General features: G+C 37.5%; 1 protein-coding gene across 4 annotated transcripts; it reads left to right on the top strand.

The window, feature by feature from the left end:
* The first annotated feature begins 779 nt into the window (after nt 1-779).
* Nucleotides 780-17,934, top strand: ptbp2a (polypyrimidine tract binding protein 2a). 4 transcript variants are annotated; one of them, XM_066692516.1, is made up of 15 exons: nt 780-920; nt 2,092-2,122; nt 8,161-8,236; nt 9,625-9,797; nt 10,275-10,418; nt 10,648-10,812; nt 11,232-11,342; nt 11,533-11,728; nt 12,349-12,426; nt 12,905-13,020; nt 14,605-14,638; nt 15,087-15,179; nt 15,499-15,715; nt 15,812-15,889; nt 16,391-17,934. In XM_066692516.1, the coding sequence occupies exons 1-15, from the start codon at nt 913-915 to the stop codon at nt 16,518-16,520; spliced, it is 1,650 nt and encodes a 549-aa protein (XP_066548613.1). In that variant the 5' UTR covers nt 780-912; the 3' UTR covers nt 16,521-17,934. The 4 variants fall into 4 exon arrangements, with proteins under 4 accessions (XP_066548613.1, XP_066548610.1, XP_066548612.1 ...); XM_066692513.1 differs by having other exon boundaries at nt 816-920; nt 11,533-11,740; XM_066692515.1 differs by lacking the exon at nt 12,349-12,426 and having other exon boundaries at nt 816-920.
* The last annotated feature ends 529 nt before the right edge of the window (nt 17,935-18,463 follow it).

Below are 18,463 nucleotides of genomic sequence, written 5' to 3'. Positions count from 1 at the left end.
TGCTTAACTGAGTTGAGAAGAGTTTGATTTCCATGTTATTACATGTTTACTTTGTAGTACAGGACAACCTCCCATCTCATCACATTATTAAATATGTGGAGAATAAAACAAACAAGCAAACAAACAACCAACAAAAGTACCATTCACAACTGTTTAAATGGCCACGGAGCAAAACTAACCCATTGCACTTATTATTAGTGTAATTAAAATAAAATGAAAAGTACTTCCTATGTAAACCTAAATGAGCTAGAAAACAATTAACCACTTTATATACCATCTTATTAATTTCTGATTGGAGTATTTTGATTTAATAATTTCTGCTCAAATATATATTCTGTATTTTCCCACACCCAATAAACACAATCAAAATGAGTATACAAAGGCATATCATTTGAGGTTTACAATTCAATGCATATATAGTGTGGGGAAATTATGACTATTTAATAAAATAAATAACAATGCATAAACAATACTAATACAACAAACAAACACAAACACAAATGTATTGTCCACAACATTACATAACATAACCCCTGGTCTTATTTTTAATTGCATTGCGTAGGGAACATTTTAACTTCCAAAAAACATGCTTGGACTGGTTCTTCTTACACGAGTCCACGCATACGTGAAGAAACCCGCCTTTATAGTCTTAAACAGAAAGTGAAAGAAGACAGACAGAGAGCTACATTCAAACCAAGGCGCCATTTGCTCCCGTCGGCCGCGCAGGGTGTCGTCCCTCCCACGCAGGGTTCATTTCAGTGCCAGCGATTCGGCGGCGAACATTCCCGTCAGCGATTCGGCCCCGTTCGGCCATTTCCGCCGAGGCGTCCGCCACCATTTTGTCGTCTTGCGTGTTGCTGGCAGAGGTGCTGTACTGTGGTAGATCACATCGTAGAGATAGCTAATCCGGCAATGGACGGGTAGGTACCTTTGGATGTATTCATTATAACCGTCGAAACGAGCGGGTCGTGAGAGAAAGCTTTAGCGGTCACAGAGACACGTAGATCGGAGGCTATAGCGAGGCGGCTGTGAGCCCAGGCGGTGTGTGTTTTTTAAAGTAGCTCTGGGGAAGGAAGTGCTGAGTGTCGGCTGGCTTACATTATTGTCATTGTTTTTTCTGTGGGTTACAGCGTGATCGATAACCAATACATACGATCATCTTTGAAAGTGATTATGGCTGCTGTATTGGAGGGGGGGGGGTGCATGTGTTGATCTCACCCCCCCCCCCCCCCCAATAAAGTAGCGCCGCCACTTGCTTTGTTGTGGATCCGGACACCGGGTGAATCCTTTGTGTAACATGCCATTGATTTGAAAGCAATGCATCGGGTTTCACAGCCGTGCGGTTCAGATATCGATGCATCCACCGGGGCCCGGGTCAGATGTGTCCCCCCTTGCATTGCGTCCTTTTCCGGGTAATAACAACAACAACAGCAGCAGCAGCAGCAGCAGCATCTCCTGTCCTGTCACGCATCTCTTCCCCATTTCTTCATTGGCAACCTTGATTTTTACGCCCCCCACACACACATTTCGGTGCCGTGATTGAAATGAACCTCGGGCAGATCTGTCGTGCCCCCCCCCCGTTCATTAAACACTAAGGCATCGGACTTTTAATGGAGGTGGAAATGAAAGTGAAGCGCCGATATAAAGTGCCAGCGGAGGCCGTATGGAAGCAGGCCTCTTGGGTGGCATGGAGCCAGGCTGGCGCTGCTTGAGCTGGGCCTCATCGATGCCCATTGAGCTGTAGGAGTTTGATTTGGGGGCAAGGTCTTTCACTTCTGCATCCACAGAGCACTTATTTGAAGGCTGGTCCATGTCCAAGGCTGTGGATGTGGCCATTGCTGTAGTGCACGCTGCTTTGTTGAACAGCAGTGATGCAAGCCTAATAATACTACTAAAACAGAAGGGCATGTATAATAATATCAATAAAACCATTAGTGTTGTCTTTTTTTATGCTTGTATGTATTTATGTCAACGTGGGTTTGAATTGAGAGCACTGTTTGTATAGGATAGGGCAGGTTGCCTTGCGTGGGAAGGTCTTTGTTCACAGGGTACCACACTGACACTGATGTTTGCTTCTTTTTTGTTTTATAGCATTGTCACTGATGTTGCAGTTGGCGTAAAGGTAAGTGTTAAGGGCTGATTTCCTTTTTTTAATCCATGACATGAAACCTCAAAATGTTTTGGGCCTTTTTCACCTGAAGCAGTTCAAAGAGAAGACCTGAAATACAGGATTGGCTAGCATGCACAACATGAACGCGTCACCAGATTGTGACTACTATAATAATTCAAGAAAAACAAGTAATGCACTTAGTTTGGGATGTTCCTACTCTGTGAAAGACTTGTTCAAATCTGGTTTGGTTTGTGACTATAGTTGCAAATAATTTAAATAGTTCATATTTAATAGTTTGTTTGAGTAAGATATGGATTGTCCCATCATTCAATAACAGGTTGCAAGTCTGAATTTAGAGCATAAAGTTGAATGTATTGGCTTCAACTTTTAAAAGGGTTTATCATATATCGGTCACCTCTATTCAAAAATGTAATTTCCAAACTCTTCCCTGATATTTGGGTTAACCATCCAAGATTGTATTAGGTGTCTTTAATTAGGCTAAACCACTCTGCTGGGAGTACTTGTGTTAGTAAATCTGATTGCGGTGTCACAGTTTTAACATAGGCCTAATTGCACTGAACGAGTTTAAAAAGTAAGAAAATGTGAATGCATTGTAAAACACATATTGAGCTTTATACAGAAATAATCCCATATTTACTGTAGGTGTTGTGCCAATTAAGTATCCCATGATCCTTTGCAGTCCCAATAAAATAAACTTTATGGTGAAGATACTAATGAACTTTAACCCTGGCTTCTAGTGAATTTCTTGGTTTCATTTCTTATTCACCAGCTGTACCTGCTCATAATTTTAAATTTACATTTTACACATACAATTTTGCCTTGTTTTTTGATGGTACGAGTAAAGCTTGAGGCTTAGTTTATTGAAGGTATTTTGCAATGTATTTTCTTCATAGGATTTTGTTTAGAAGAACATTGTGCTTGGTGGTTAGGACTCACAGAGGGACATGCATACTGCATTTTAAGCACTAGGATATATATTCAGCTTTAATATACTCTTTTCATTCATCATTCAGTCTCCACAAAAGCTGTCAAGTTCATTGCACACATTTCTTGCAGAACAACTGTGTTTGATATGTAACCTGTCCTTTAAATCTGACAATTGCTTGATCTTAAAAGGTTTCATAGCACTGACATAATATTTAAAGATACTACTCTTTCCTCTTAAAAGAATCTGATAGTGATAGTTGATTAAATCCATTCTATGCCTTGAAGTTCAGCATTTCAAAGTTCAAAACCTCAACTGACTGCTGTCTTAGTAACAGCAAATCAGTGTGAATCCCTTAACTAGCAGAGTGCAGTAAACACTAGAAAATATTTATAGTCACTTATCAGAGGGCAGCCAGTGTGTTTTTTTCCCTTCCTAACTTTACATCTCATGCAGAGCAGATAATCAAATCATTGTAATTGTAAGACTTTTTTGCAGATTGATAGCTATATCTGTTGTCAAGTCTTATCATTTTACAGAAACAAATGTTTTAGAAGATTTAGAGGGATCTGGTGAACTTTGTACTTGCTATATCTCCAAATATATCAGGTTATTCCATTTATAAGGACCAAAATCCAGTTGTCTCAATCTTTCTATGAAAATGCTGTAGTATGTTGGAGCAGAAAAAAAGTAGTGTTTACAAATGGTGGTATTGAATATTGGTTTGTAAAGTTTTACAGCTTTAGGTATAGCAGTTATTTCATGCTTCCAATAATCTGTAATTTATACCGGAAACTTTTAAATAAATAGATTGTTGGTTTAATGTGCCAGATCTTGGCCAGAAGCTGGTCTTTCAGTCAACTCTCCTCAGAGCTATAGTTTTCATAAATAATAACATTTCAGCTGCCATTACATTTATGAGTACTTATGTCTTGCCTGTATTAGTTTATGGTTTTTGTCTGTTGTGGGAAAATGTGGATTGAAATTTGAGCATTATTTTTAAAGTGCAATATTTAGAAGAGAAGACACATTTTCCTGTTTGTAACAGACCCATAGATTCTCAGTAGGCTGATTTATAAAAGAGAAACATGTCAGTTGGGGAAAAATATGCAGCTCATCCAACATTGTAACAAAAGGTCAAACGGAAATTAGATTTGTTGCATGTTCACAATTACCCAAATTTGTGCGTGTGTTTATTGTAGCTGGGCATTTGTTTCCTAGATGGTTGTATCATCTTTAAGGTTTTTACATTGTGTGTCATATATCAACAATGTTACAAAATTCATTTAGTATGAGTTAGGACCAAAAAGTTACACAGGAGTTCTCTCCAGGCCTTTTCAGCAAAATGGTGCTGCCTGGCTTAAAAAAACAACAAAAAAAAAAAAACTCTGGCCAACCTTGCAGTACCATAAGCGAATGATTTTACTGCTGGCAAACTAAATACTTTAAACTACATTTTGCTTAAGCTTCGAAATGCATTGATTGGCAGTTGCGTTGTTGCATTCAGTCAGCTACATCCATGGATGTTTTGTAACCAATCAAATGTGACCGGGGTTCCTTTTTAAGCAGTGCCACCACCTGAAATCCAAAAATATTTTTTGTTGGGGAGGAAAATAGCAAAAATGTACAGGAAATTAATCCACCTAGAGAAGGCTGAAGCAAATTAAATGTGTGTCATGAGTGAAAAAGAGCAATCTGCTACAGGAAAGGCACGTTTACTACAAGACGAACTGCAAAGGGAGGGGTTCTGTGTGGGGAGAGGAAATGAAAGCAAGAAGAAATCCATTAAAAGTCTTTCCAGCGCCAGTGTGCTACTGCCTGTCTGCTTTAGTCTGCCACTGATCTGAACGATGTTTGTGCTGGCTAATTATGCAGTAGTAGTTCAACTGTTTCCCTCTTCTGTTTATTTAGTCTTCTATTAAACTGACGCATTCTCACATTGCAGAAATTATCCCTCCCTGCCAAGTTCTTGCACTAAGCTTTAGCATTGCTTGCATTGTGTTCGTTTTTAAATTTTTATCCTCCTGTACTCTTCCAACTCACTGCCTCTTGTACTCCTCCACTTTTTACACATGCTGTTCCTACTCTGATGGATTCCTTTCTCCATGGGACAGTTTTGGGTATTTTGTAGGCCCTCACCTTTATGGTTTAGATCAGCATTATGCAGTATCAATATCTTTCAGTGGATCACCTAATCTCATGGATTGTGTGTTATGTTGAGTTATAACAAGGTACATCTTAAGCTGAATTGATATGTCAGAATTGCATACTCTGCTTTTGTGGCTACTGCTGGGGAAAATAAATAAAAATACAGATAATCTCTCATTTCAATTTATTTATATGTTGAGGCTGTGGTCTGTTTGAGATGATGGATGAGCTATTTTACTATTCTGTCAACAGCTACCTAATCCATCTGTTTCCAGTTTGTTTTGTTTACCTGTTTAGCAAAACCCAGTCTTATTTATTTTAAGTACTGCGTTGAAATGAATATGTTGATTTGCCGCCTTAAGTTGTGTTATGCTAATGTGGCGGTTCAGACCTGAGTAAATATTGATACTGCTGTGAATTCAGTGTGTACTTAGTTGACTGCAATCTGTAATACATGAGATTATTTGCTTTTGATTCCAATTGATCAGCCTGGTCACAGCACATCTGAATTCTGCAGCAGGGCTGTCTTTGCTTTATTATGCTTACAGTGCAGTTTTTTGTGGCTTTCTCTATTTATCTTGAATATAAGTCAAGTGTGCGTTTTTGAGACTTAATCAAATTGGAAAACCATATCGATAAGCAGTGATTTGAAAACCAACACCTGAATATGGTTTTTATTATTGGAGAGTTGGATAAAGGTTCAATTAAAGATTCAAAAACAGTTTGTCCACAGGTTTTGTGCATTTGAAATATATATATATATATTTTTTTATTGTGTTGTGTTGATTTAATGAAAAACGACTTATACAGCTACATCTGCTTTGTTTTTACCATCCCTTTCAGCTCTTTCCTATGTCTAGTCTATCAAGGAGTTTTTGGCCTATCTGGTCTTTTTTTCCACTTGGGCAAGTCCTTCATATACTCTAGATTCCTTACATTTATATTTAAGGAATTTGGGAGCTATAAAGTCTCCACTTCCTGGTTAGTCATACATGGATCATGGCAACCAACTACGTATCAATGTAGTTTGATTTAAAGATTGTATGATTTAAGTGTTGCAGCTGTTTAGCAGTGGGTCGTTGTCTGTTGGTTTTGGGGGGGTGGATATTGGAATGTGTTGATTTTCCATGCTTTGTCTGGTTACTGTGGCAACAGTGATCCTGTCAGCAGTACCAAAAATGCCATGATGATGATCCGACCAGACGTTGTGGTTTCTTGATGCGCTTACTTCAATTGACAAAAGTTTAGCAAATTCCATAATCTAACTCTTGGAATTATTTTACATTGTTAGTGGAGTGAATGCAAAAATTATTACCATAATGTTTTTTTTTCTTTTTTTTCTTTTTACAATAATATGCTTATTAAATACTCATTCTTCTCCTCTATAATTTGCCCAAGAATTCATAGTTACAGTTTTGCTTACAAATCAAAAGACATATTAAAATGAACACACACCTGATGCACATAATTAAACCAATGTAAAATATGTGCAGTAATGCTAAGAATTCTGAAACCAGCTTGTTTATGACATTTTAAAAGCTTTAATTGAAGTCATTTGCTTCATGAGCATTTTGTTAGGACTGGCCATAAGTGCATTGGTTAATTATACATTTTCCAAATGTAAAAAGCTTTTCCAAGGTTGAAATGTTTCTCGTTGTCTCCCCTCCATTCCTTTAGAAATTGATTTTGAGGAATTGTATTTCAATGGTTAAAGAGTCCCTCTGATTCATCATTGGTTCAGTGATCAGACTTTTAGGAAAATACATTGTCTGATTTTCGTCCAAGACACTCATGCATGCCAGTAGCAAACTGTGTTTTGTACAGAAAAATGAAAACTCCTGGAAATTGGCCATCTTTTATTTTTATTATTCATATGTAAAAAAAGAAAAATAAACATTTTTAATTTCTAGATGATGTTACTCCAAAGCCCACACACTTTAATGTGATGTGGCATTAAGAAATTTGAGGTCAGCAAAGTGATATTCTCTACTGCCAACAATATATTCTTATTACTATGAAGTGTCTTTAATAGTGAAAGGTGCTCAGTTAATGAATCTGCTTGTGAATAGTTGCCTTTGTTAACGTGGTTAAAAAAAAAACGCATTTGGCAGGCAAAACAACAAATGTTAAGTGCTGAATTTGTTACACATTCTGTACTGTGCAAGTAGTCTTAAACAGCACCACACACTGAGATTTAAATGTTGGTGCAGCCCAGCCAAAACAGACATGAAATAATTTTGAAATTGACATTATTGCCAAAATTCTGTGTAATGTTGAGTTGGAAAGTAATTAGTAGGCATTTAAAATGCACTTTATCCTTCATCTGATGATTTACAGTTATTGAGAAGGGATAATGTAATGCTATTATTGTATTGGGATGATTCTAGATTGTTCAGCATCTAATGTAAAGATAACTTGGCAGTTAAGGTACTTCTTATAGAGTTTACTTCCTCACACACACATATATATATATATATACACGTATATCCCGAAAGATGTAGTTGGTAGCAGCGTTTTGAAATTATTTATGTGATCCTGACTTTTCGGTGTATGCATTTATTTTATTCATCCAGAAAATATTATCAGGAACGTGCTGCACTGCACATTTAGATTAAATCAGGGTGTTGCATTAGAAAGTTTAAGTTTAGTAGTGGTTTTGAATTTTTCAGTCCATCTATCACTCATTATAAGTACTCCTCTGAAGAGTCTCTGACTGAAGTGATTACTATTTTGAGTCTTTAGGGAGAACATAAGGTCCAGATGAAATTACACCATCTGGTTATTTCAGATCTTAGTCTTACAAGATTAAAGCAATACAAAGGGAGCAATAGACTCTGTTATTTTATGTCCCTCTTTCCTTGTGTGGTCTTAAGAGATGTAATATTACATTAGTTCTTACAATTATGTGGTTGATGTCTGAAGATTAGTACATTTCTCATTTTGGATTTCTTTTCAGAGAGGATCAGACGAGCTACTCTCTAGCAGTCTGTACAACAGCCCTAACTCTAATATGAGTGGCATGGTTGTAACTGGTAAGTATTCTACATATTTTTTCCCCAATCTCAAACATATTTGCCCAAAGTAGAGGTTTCTGAAAACCAACAATGCAAGGGATTTCAAATGAAAAACTCTTCTAAGGCTAGACATTTTCTCCTGTCTTTCAGTGTTTAGGTAATTGCAATTACTCGCCTGTAATTATGCATGTCACAGTGGTGTGCTTAATTTTGACAGTGTCCTTTAAAATGCATCCTACTCCCACATGTCAGTGATACACTATGAATTATAATTGTGGAACTCGGGCACAAAAATATTTTACACTTTCACTCGCAGGTAGTACCAAGTCTTTTGTATTACAGTGCATTTCATTTATTAAAATACACTAAATACATTCTTCTTCACTGGAAGGTATTGTAGTTCATGTAGTTATTGATCACCTGACATTTGACGGGCTTCTTTTGACCCCCACGGTTTCTTTCAACACAAGGCATTAATTAAACATAATTTAGTAATTGAGTAAGCTGTGCCAAATACTTTAACCTAATTTACATGTATGCAAGTTTTTCTTTGGAAGAGGAAGTCTCACCTTAAAGTTTTAATTAAAGAAATGAAACTAACCTGAAATTAGTTACTGCTGTTTGCTTAACACATGTCCAAAGACTTCACACATTACTAAAACAAGTCAATGAAAGCAAGTGAACTGTTTTTGAAATCCTCTGCAAGCAAGGCATGCACTTCTAGCCTGTATATGTGCTCTTGTTGAAGGTGTGCACCCACACATACATTTCAATGTGATTCTGTGCGTTTTGATTTTCTATAATATTCTTGACAAAATATTCAGGCGTTTGTCCTTTCTGGTTATTTATAGCAATGGCAGGTTTGGGTGATGGGGTGCTCTGACAGGTTATACTTCCCTACAGTATGAATTGCTATGAAAATAATGCAAGACTTAATGTGTTTTGACAGCAGTGTGCATCTGCGATATAAAAATAAATTAAATTATGGTGTATGATTTCTCCTTAGAAACTGATCACTGCTATTGTTTTTTATTTTTTCTCTGTAATAGTTTAATTAGTTTTTTGTGATGACTTCTCAAAGAGCAGTTGAATTGTTTCCTACTTTTTCATTTATCACATTGTAATTAAGGATGTCATGGTAAGTTGGTATGTATTAAAATGTGAACCAGTCAGTTTTAGATAAAAAAGCAACAAGAAAGTTCTTACACTTTTTTCTTAGTGGGTACGAAATTTATTTGATCATTGGTTTTGGTTGTTTCTACGATTTCTTTAATATACAAAATCAGGCCTATTTTTTTGTAAATTGATCATTTGAAAAAAGGAAGTGCTTGGATGAACTTCTGATGGATTTACCAAGGTATTTTCTATTCGATTTGCAAACTTATTTATTGTTTTACTTAATACAGCTAATGGAAATGATAGCAAGAAGTTAAGAGTTGAAGACAGAATGGATTGCCCTCCTTCACGAGTTCTTCACATCAGAAAGCTGCCCAATGAAGTGACTGAGACGGAGGTTATTGCTCTGGGTTTGCCCTTTGGGAAGGTCACTAATATTCTGATGCTCAAAGGAAAGAATCAGGTGTGTATGATCCTTTAAAAATAAAAAAACACAACAGCTGTTGAAATATTGAAACCAAAATTATGTAATATTATATTAATCAAATTAGTCTACAGAGTTGGGCTTGATTTTAATAACATGAATCTGTTATCTTTTGGAAAATAAGTGTTGGTTTAAAATGAGATTTTTTTTCTCCATCCTCCATCTATAACTACTCTACTGAGACTATTCCATGTTCACATCAAAACTATTGAAATTTTTCTGAGGATTTTAGGTCTTAAATGCCACAGCTATTCACATTAAACGATCAGCCTGGAGCAGTCACAGTGTAATAAAAAACATTGATTATGATAAAAGATGCCCTGTAGGCCTGCAGGTTTCCAAAATGTTGTTCTGGCACTTTCTTTATTGTGAATGGACAACAAAGGGAAATGTCTGTGTCTCGGAGCATTACAGCACATTACATTTGCAATATCGATGTCTGATTTCACCCAACAGGCGTTCTTGGAGCTAGGAACCGAGGAGGCAGCGATTACCATGGTTAACTATTACACGGCCGTGACACCGCATGTGCGCAATGTGCCCGTGTTCATCCAGTACTCCAATCATAAAGAACTCAAAACAGACAATGCTCTCAACCAGGTAAGTAAGTGACATCTGTGGTCATCCTACTTTATCGAAGATGACGAGTGGTATTTAAAGAAGGAAGGGACGGGGTCATGCCCAAAAAAGTTCCAGGGTGTTCACTGGAAGGTTTAGAGTCATACTTTTTTCTTGATTTACCAGTATTTCAACATTAAACTCAAAAAAGAAGAACCGATTAACCAACAACGACTGGATGTTTTTATTTATTTTAAAATGTCATTTCCAGCGTGCACAAGCAGTCCTTCAGGCTGTGACTGCCGTTCAGGCCGCCAGCACACCAACGTCAGGGACGACGGCGAGCGAGAGCGCATTAACACCTGCGCCGAGCCCCGTGCTCAGAATAATCATCGATAATATGTTCTACCCAGTTACACTGGATGTCCTTCAACAGGTAAGGCGACTATTATTGACTTTTTCATCGTTTCACACTCGTTCAAATTTTGGTAAGAGGATCAAATAATTAAATGCTTAATTATTCTTTTGAAACTAACACATGCTCATAACATTTCATGTTGTACAACCATGTCTTTCTTTCATGAATTCTTTCATTACAAGGGGACATCTCTTTAATGCAGCTGCCATTCAGGGTTTTTTGTAGTATAACAATGTCTTTAGCTTCCAGCTTTTGGTGATGCAAGGTCAGGCTTTTATTAACCGACTGCTTGAAGTGTCAGTTCAAGCAGTTTTCTTTGGCTGCATTCCTAAGGCTTTGGCACCAGGTTGCATTCCTTGTGATAGTAAATGTGAAATAATACCAATGATGGCTTTTAAAAGCACCCTTTTGTAACCAGCATCTCTTTCGATTGACAGATCTTTTCAAAGTTTGGAACAGTTATGAAAATCATCACATTCACAAAGAACAACCAGTTTCAAGCTTTACTTCAATTTAATGACCCAGTGAACGCCCAGCAAGCAAAACTGGTGAGTGACAACAGAAATTGTCCATACAATAATGAAGAAATGTGTTTTATATTTTTGAATACAATTTTAAACACTTTTTTTTATAGCTGTATTTCATATTTTCTTTGAGTATCTGCAGCTTTAGCTAACCATAAAGGTTAGCTTCATATCAGAGGTGATGATTAGTCGAATTCTTTCTCTTCTTTCCAAGGCTCTGGACGGTCAGAATATTTATAACGCCTGCTGTACACTGCGCATTGACTTTTCGAAACTGGTGAATTTAAACGTGAAGTACAACAACGACAAGAGCCGTGACTACACCCGACCTGAGCTTCCAGCGGGAGACGGTCAGCCCAGTATGGACCCCTCTGTGGCCGCGGCCTTCAATAAGGATTCCTCGCTGCTTGGTAAGAGTCAAGGTATAATAACCTTTGTTCCAAACTTTCAGGGGGCGGGCATATGGGTCTTTCAGCGACTCGCATACTAACTCTTCTCCTATCCATGGCTCTTTTAACGGATGTGACGTTTATCAATTTGTTTTTTCTTTTTCTTCTTTACATTCTTGTTATGCCTTTCACCACAAGGATCTAATCAGACCTTCTTAAAAAAAAAAAGAAGAGAAAAAGAAAAATTGAAAATAAATACTAATTAAAAATGTGGCTGAAGGATTCATAGCCTGCCTAGTTGGAGGGCTGTAATTTGGCATACGACTCAGATTGCTGGGATGAAACGATATTATTTTGTCTGTCTAATTGAGATGCAATCTACCAATGGGCAAAAAAAAAAAAAAAAAAAAAAGAAGGAACCAGAATATAATGGAATTTGGGTTGATTTAAATCCTGCTTCTCGAATGCCAAAGAAGCGGTAGGGGGTAATTAGGCGAACATTAAAGTGGTCTTTCGGGGAACATAGAGTAGCACTGATTGAAAATTACATTTGGCCGGTGAGTTTGTTTTCTAACACTATTCTGTAGTAGAGTTAAAAGGCACCCGCTGTTAAAAGAATTTAATGTACACATTTTCCATAGGTACTCCAACTGGAATGGTAGCTCCCTATTCTAGTGGTGGAGGGTTTCCGTCTTCTCTTGGCTTTGCACAGGGTGGAGGTACCTATACTTCCATTATGATCTTTTTCTTTCTTTCGGTTACTAACTGAACTTCCTCACTTGACCTAGCATAAGCAGGATAGCTTGTTTATGCTGTAAATGTTTCAAAAGGACATATCTGGACAGACTGCCGAGTGCAGCTTTGATACAGCCTAGTGAGGCGTGCTCCATTTGATAAAAATTAAATTAAAATCCTCACTCTCCCCCTCCCCCCTGATTATAACCATTATAAAGATTGCAGTGTAATGTAACCAATGATAAACATGTGACCTAACCTTGTTTCTTTCTAGCGTGTGTGCGCCATATTATAGAAACAGATAGACATTTTTGAGCGGGCAGAGACACCTTGGGGAATGTGCTGTTATGTGGAGGTCCTGATGTTTATATGCACAGCTGTATGGCTAGGTAGAGGATAGTGCCAAGGTTTGCTGTGCATGGTGGGGGGGATGTCTCCTCTAACCGGTGCTTGCCATTCCAGGAGCTCTCAGTCCCCTGAGCGCGGCGGCAGCGGCGGCAGCGGCCGCAGGGAGGGTGGCACTGTCGGGGGTCTCGGGCACCAGCAGTGTGCTTCTGGTCAGCAATCTCAACGAGGAGGTCAGTACGTAATGCCCCCTGGCAGCTCCCGACGGGCTTTTATTTATTCTGTTGAGTGAGGTGACCATTGCATACTGTGCTTTTATTTTGTTGCCTTTTTGCCATCGTCCGTGTGGTCTTTAAATATAGTGTGCACCAGAATATGCTAGTCTGTAATGTTAACTATTCACTCTGGAAATGGAAAACTAATTGTAATGCTATGCTTAATCATGTAAGAGATGCGTTTGGTATATTTTTAATACATCTTTACTATTGAATTGACCAGAATCTAAGTGCAATCATGTATGGCTCGCTTTGGCGTCAGGCATTGTAAAACTGCTTCTCGCATAACGGGCCTTGCTTTTCGGTGATCAACTAAGGCCTATCGCCGCTAAGTTAACTAACAGTGTGTTTGTAAGGTTAAAGTTACACGGTTAACCAATTATAAAAGACAGTATTTGTTGTTCATTGTTTTGTTTTCTCTATTTTGTGTTTGGCTTTGTTGTCGTGCTTGCATATGTCACATTTGTTGGTTCTTGCTTTATGGAAATTCTACTGAAATACCTTTTTCTTTCAAGGTTCTCTCCAAGAGAATTTGAGGGGGCATTTCCAGTCTTTTAGCAAGACTTTTCTTTCCAGATTTTGGTCACTGTCTTCTGAGCTCCCTCTTCTCTATACCTCCTTGTGAACTGATACTTTGTTAATTCTCGGTCTTTTTCTCTCTAAGCTCTCGTTTGCCTTTTCTCTCCTGACTTCTCTCTACTGTTTTCTTTCGCTGTGTAAGCTGGTATGAAATGTGGGAGCTATACCTCACTCGAGGGTATACCAAGTTCAATTATCTATCATGGTTTTCCCAAACACCTGGTGGGTTTGTGGATTGAAACATGATGTGCATTGTGTAGTGCCATAACTTTGCAAGGTGGTTTTCATGTCTACACCTGCATGCTAAAACTGATTTTAGAAAAAAAAGAAAAAAAAAAAGAAAATGCACCTTCTTTAACAATTTGCCTGCATTTCATACTTTGCCATGCTTGAGCTATTAAAACCTAAACTTCCAAATCTGTTGCATGCCCCTTTGTTTTTTTAATTTCCTCATTATTATATGCTGTAATTATTCTTTGATATGAATGTACTTTGCCCACGTTTGTCTTGGGTGACTACATTTGGCACAATTATTTTCTTGTAAGAAAACATTAAACCAGCCATTTTTCTGACCAAACTCCTGCATTTCCTATGTACTGACCTATATTTTATTTTTTGTTCCCCTACTCCTTTTTTATTTTTATTCTGCATTGCTACTCCCCCCCTCTTCCCCTTTCCATTCCTTTCCCCTCCTTTCTTTCTCTTGCCCTCTGTTTACCCTTTGTTACCCCGCCCCCCTCTTCTTCATTACCTGTCCCCCCTCCCCCCTGTTCATGCTTTGTGCTTGAACAAAATGTTCCTCGGACCAACTTGCCCCAATTAACTGCCTTGAACCATGATCCATGACCACCTCACCATTCTACGGGAAACCACTCTTCGTTATGGATGATCTGTTCATCTCCGCTCTTCCTCGACTCTTCTCTCTTCCTGTCTTATGCTGCTTGCTCTTCTCTCCTTCTAAAGATGGTTACGCCCCAAAGTCTGTTTACCCTCTTCGGTATGTTATCGTTAGCACTCTACTTTTTTTTTTTTTGGTTTTGTTTTATTATTGATTTTTTTAAAAATGTTTTTCATCCTTTTAATTCTGATTTATATCTAGCTTTTTGGCTTATAGTTGAGTAGTCTCTCTTGCTATTTATTTATGATTTTAATTTTGTTTTTACCTCTCTCTTTTGGCTTTTAAAGTTTTATTTTCACAGACCGCTTATGTTAATGCATGGTTAAATTATTTTGCATGTATTTTTAGTTTATCATTTCACAAAGCTTGTTTTGGAGGGTGTATCAGAATATGTTCTCTTCAAATCTCTATTCAAATCTTGATTTGTTTATTCATTTGGATGAATGTGCTATCTTTTCACTTTGATGTCTTTATCATTTTCTGAAGTGATCGCTTTTCTTAACTGTTAATTAATTGTGTTCCCCTGACTGCTTTTCACTTTAAAAAGGTGTGTATGGCGATGCTCAGCGCGTGAAGATACTGTACAATAAGAAAGACAGTGCTCTCATACAAATGGCTGACGGGAATCAGGCGCAGCTTGGTAAGACTTGATCTTTTGCAAAAGCTTTCGTTTAGTTTAGCGTCCGTACCCTTGCTGTTCGTTTTATTTGGTTTTGACTACTACATGAGGTTAGTGGATGATTTTAATTGGATAAATCTTTAAAAATACATATTTATAAGGAAAAATAAATGGTTCCTTGAACTCTTGTTCATCTCATTAGCATGTTTCTTGGGTAAGGTAGTCCATATTTCTGTGATTCCAGAAGTCATAATGGGATCTTGTCCTGTTTATTAAAAGCATAACCATTTCATAGCTAATTAGCGTTCACTTAATTTAAATGTATGTTTTCTTGTCTTAGCAATGAGTCATTTAAACGGCCAGAAGATGTATGGGAAGATAATCAGAGTGACCTTGTCGAAGCATCAGACGGTACAGTTGCCGAGAGAGGGGCTTGATGACCAAGGGCTCACGAAGGATTTCACAAACTCGCCGCTGCATCGCTTTAAGAAACCGGGCTCAAAGAACTTCCAGAATATTTTCCCTCCTTCAGCGACCCTTCACCTGTCAAATATCCCGTGAGTAAAACCCCAAAGTGTAAAAAAAAAAAACGTGTTGTGGAAAAACGTAAATTCACAGATGAGATGGTTACACTTTGCTTTTGTGATTTGCAGACAAGACATAACCGAAGAAGACCTCCGAGTACTGTTCTCAAACTCCGGTGGCACTGTGAAAGCCTTCAAGTTTTTCCAGTAAGCCTCTTTTTATTCCAACAGTGTTATATAATCTTAACCATTCACATTAAGAAGGAAAATCGTATTCCTGGATACATTTCCATGCATGTCTATAGTTCATTGTAGATGAGCAAAAATATAATATTAAAGCATTTGTTTACTCTGGTTCTGATGTCAACGAATAATGCTTCCCAAAGTGTGGTTTTGAAAGTATGAGTCTTGTTTCTTTAGGTTTGATCTAAGTGGTGGTTTCCTGTATTTTGATTGAAATCTCTCCAATTGTATCAATGTAGATAGTCATAATGTTTGTCTAATACATTTGTTATATTGTACGTGTTTATGTTGGAATTACATTGGCGCATTGTAAGTGGTATATTTAAATGACTAATTAAAGAATATAGGCTTAAATGATCTTCTTGTCTTTAAAAAGTTAGTTTTTTAAGGAATAACTGACATTTTTTTTTTAGCTAACCAGGCTTTGTAAACTGATCCGATTTCCGATCTCTCTAATTTCTGCAGAGATCACAAAATGGCACTGCTGCAGATGGCAACGGTCGAAGAAGCAATTCAGGCCTTGATTGACCTACACAATTACAATATGGGAGATAATCACCACCTGAGAGTCTCTTTCTCCAAATCAACCATTTGATCAGGATTGCAGGATGATAACAATGTGTTTCACGCTCCTTAGAGGCGTTACCTGTTGACTGTTTCCGGACACTGGGGACCACAGTTTGACATTTTAAGTTTTATCAGTCATTCCTTAAAGAATATGATGGATTATCAAAAAAAAAGTGATACAGCAGTGATACTAGGCTGCATTGAAGACATTTCCCCCCCCCATTTATACGTTAGGCAAGCCATTAACTTTTTTCCATTTTCTTCATAAGAAGGAAGTAAGTAAATTCCTCTTTTTATTATAATTTGGTTAGTTGACAAGATATGTGCCTTACTTGACAAAATAGTATCAACACTTTTACATTGGTAATTTAGTATCCGTACATTTACATAAACTCTTATAGTTTACTATTTAGGCACATTGGTTCTGATGGTGTAAGAAGCGGATGTGTAAAAAGATTAGGATTTTCTGTATGTATCTGTACAGTTTGTGAAGTTCTGCCCCTCAAAGTGTAGTCCTTATTATTAGCGCTGTGATCAATTGATTTCTGCAGATTCTTTTTTTTTTGTGTGTGCAAAATCATGTCAGCAGTTAAAAGAATACGATTTGGAAGAGACCGAAGGTGAACAGTGTATTTTCTGTTCTAATAAGAAACCACCATTTTGCATTTCTGTTCAGCTATTGACTTGCTTTATCCAGACAACCAAAGATAAAGCTTTAACCCTAGCTAGAGATTCGGTAAGATCATCTTAACTTTTTTTTTTTTTTTCTTGCTTTTTTTGTGTGCATACTCTGCACCACCACTGCTGAGGTTTATAGTGTAAATGTTGCTAATGACTCAATATACTTTTGTAGATGTTCTTCGACTTACGTGCATTTATATATCGCCATTTTTAGTTTATATTTGAGGATTTAAAATGGCTGTGGATTTCTGAGCATGTACTGACTGATATAGTTAGTTCTGGGACAAACTGCTGTTGCATGCATTCAAAAAAGCTAACAGAAGTGAGCTGTGCAGTCGGCCTACAGTGATTGTGTGAGTTTTTTTTCAAAGAGGACAACCTGGTGGGACCAAAGTTTATGTGCCTTTAGTCTTAATTTTCCTTGCATTGTAATATTCAGTTTTAATGAACCTCTGAAATATTTTGTATTTCAAAAATCCAGAATTTATAACAAACATGGCTCAGAATCTACGAGTGAATTCTTCAAGGACATTGATGACATGATCTCTACTGTAATCACCATCCGCTGTTTAAAGAGAGGAAGAGAAAAAAAAAAAATGACCCCCCACATAGATGTACTTAGTTAAGAGAAAATAGATTCTGTGGTCTATGTTGAACAAAGTCATGTATATTTTCTATATTAGTTGAGTTTTTACATCTTTAGAAATGTAAAATTCAGTATAGTTTGGAATCGGCACAATTAAAAATTAATTTTCTAACAAGTCGGGAGGTTTGATGGTTGTGTTAATTTCACCCTGCGTGTATCCTGCTTACCTCTGTAGCATGCTCAATAAACACTTCTGTAGCTCTATATTCACCTCTTCTGTCTCTATGCTGCCTCTCTCTCTCTTTTCTTGTATTTCACCTCACTATGCTTCTGAAATCATGATCTCGGTCAGGGTGGGAAAACACTGCTCTTTAAAAGCATTTTTTTAATGTATTGGAACCACAATCGGGAACCGAATCAAAAGCCGGAAACAAAACAAACTAAAGTCTGCACGGCCAAATGTTGACCACCTCTTTCCCACCCTGTATTGTACTCTGCTGCCAAACAGAACCTACCTTCTGTGACTTTTTTAACTCTTTGTTCTGTCTCCGTAGATGTTCCTACTAATCAGTCTTTCAGGGTCTCATGCTTCTCTGCTGCGAATCCATCTTTCACCTTCTATCTGCTATAGAGGCCTTTCTACTAAATCTTCTCTCTCATAAAATGCTCATACGGTGCATTGATTGGTCTTTAGGCACCTGCAG

The sequence above is a fragment of the Amia ocellicauda genome, chromosome 19 (genome assembly GCF_036373705.1).
Source record: "Amia ocellicauda isolate fAmiCal2 chromosome 19, fAmiCal2.hap1, whole genome shotgun sequence".
In the NCBI taxonomy this organism is placed as follows: Eukaryota; Metazoa; Chordata; class Actinopteri; order Amiiformes; family Amiidae; genus Amia; species Amia ocellicauda.
This window is presented reverse-complemented; position numbering and strand designations above follow the sequence as displayed.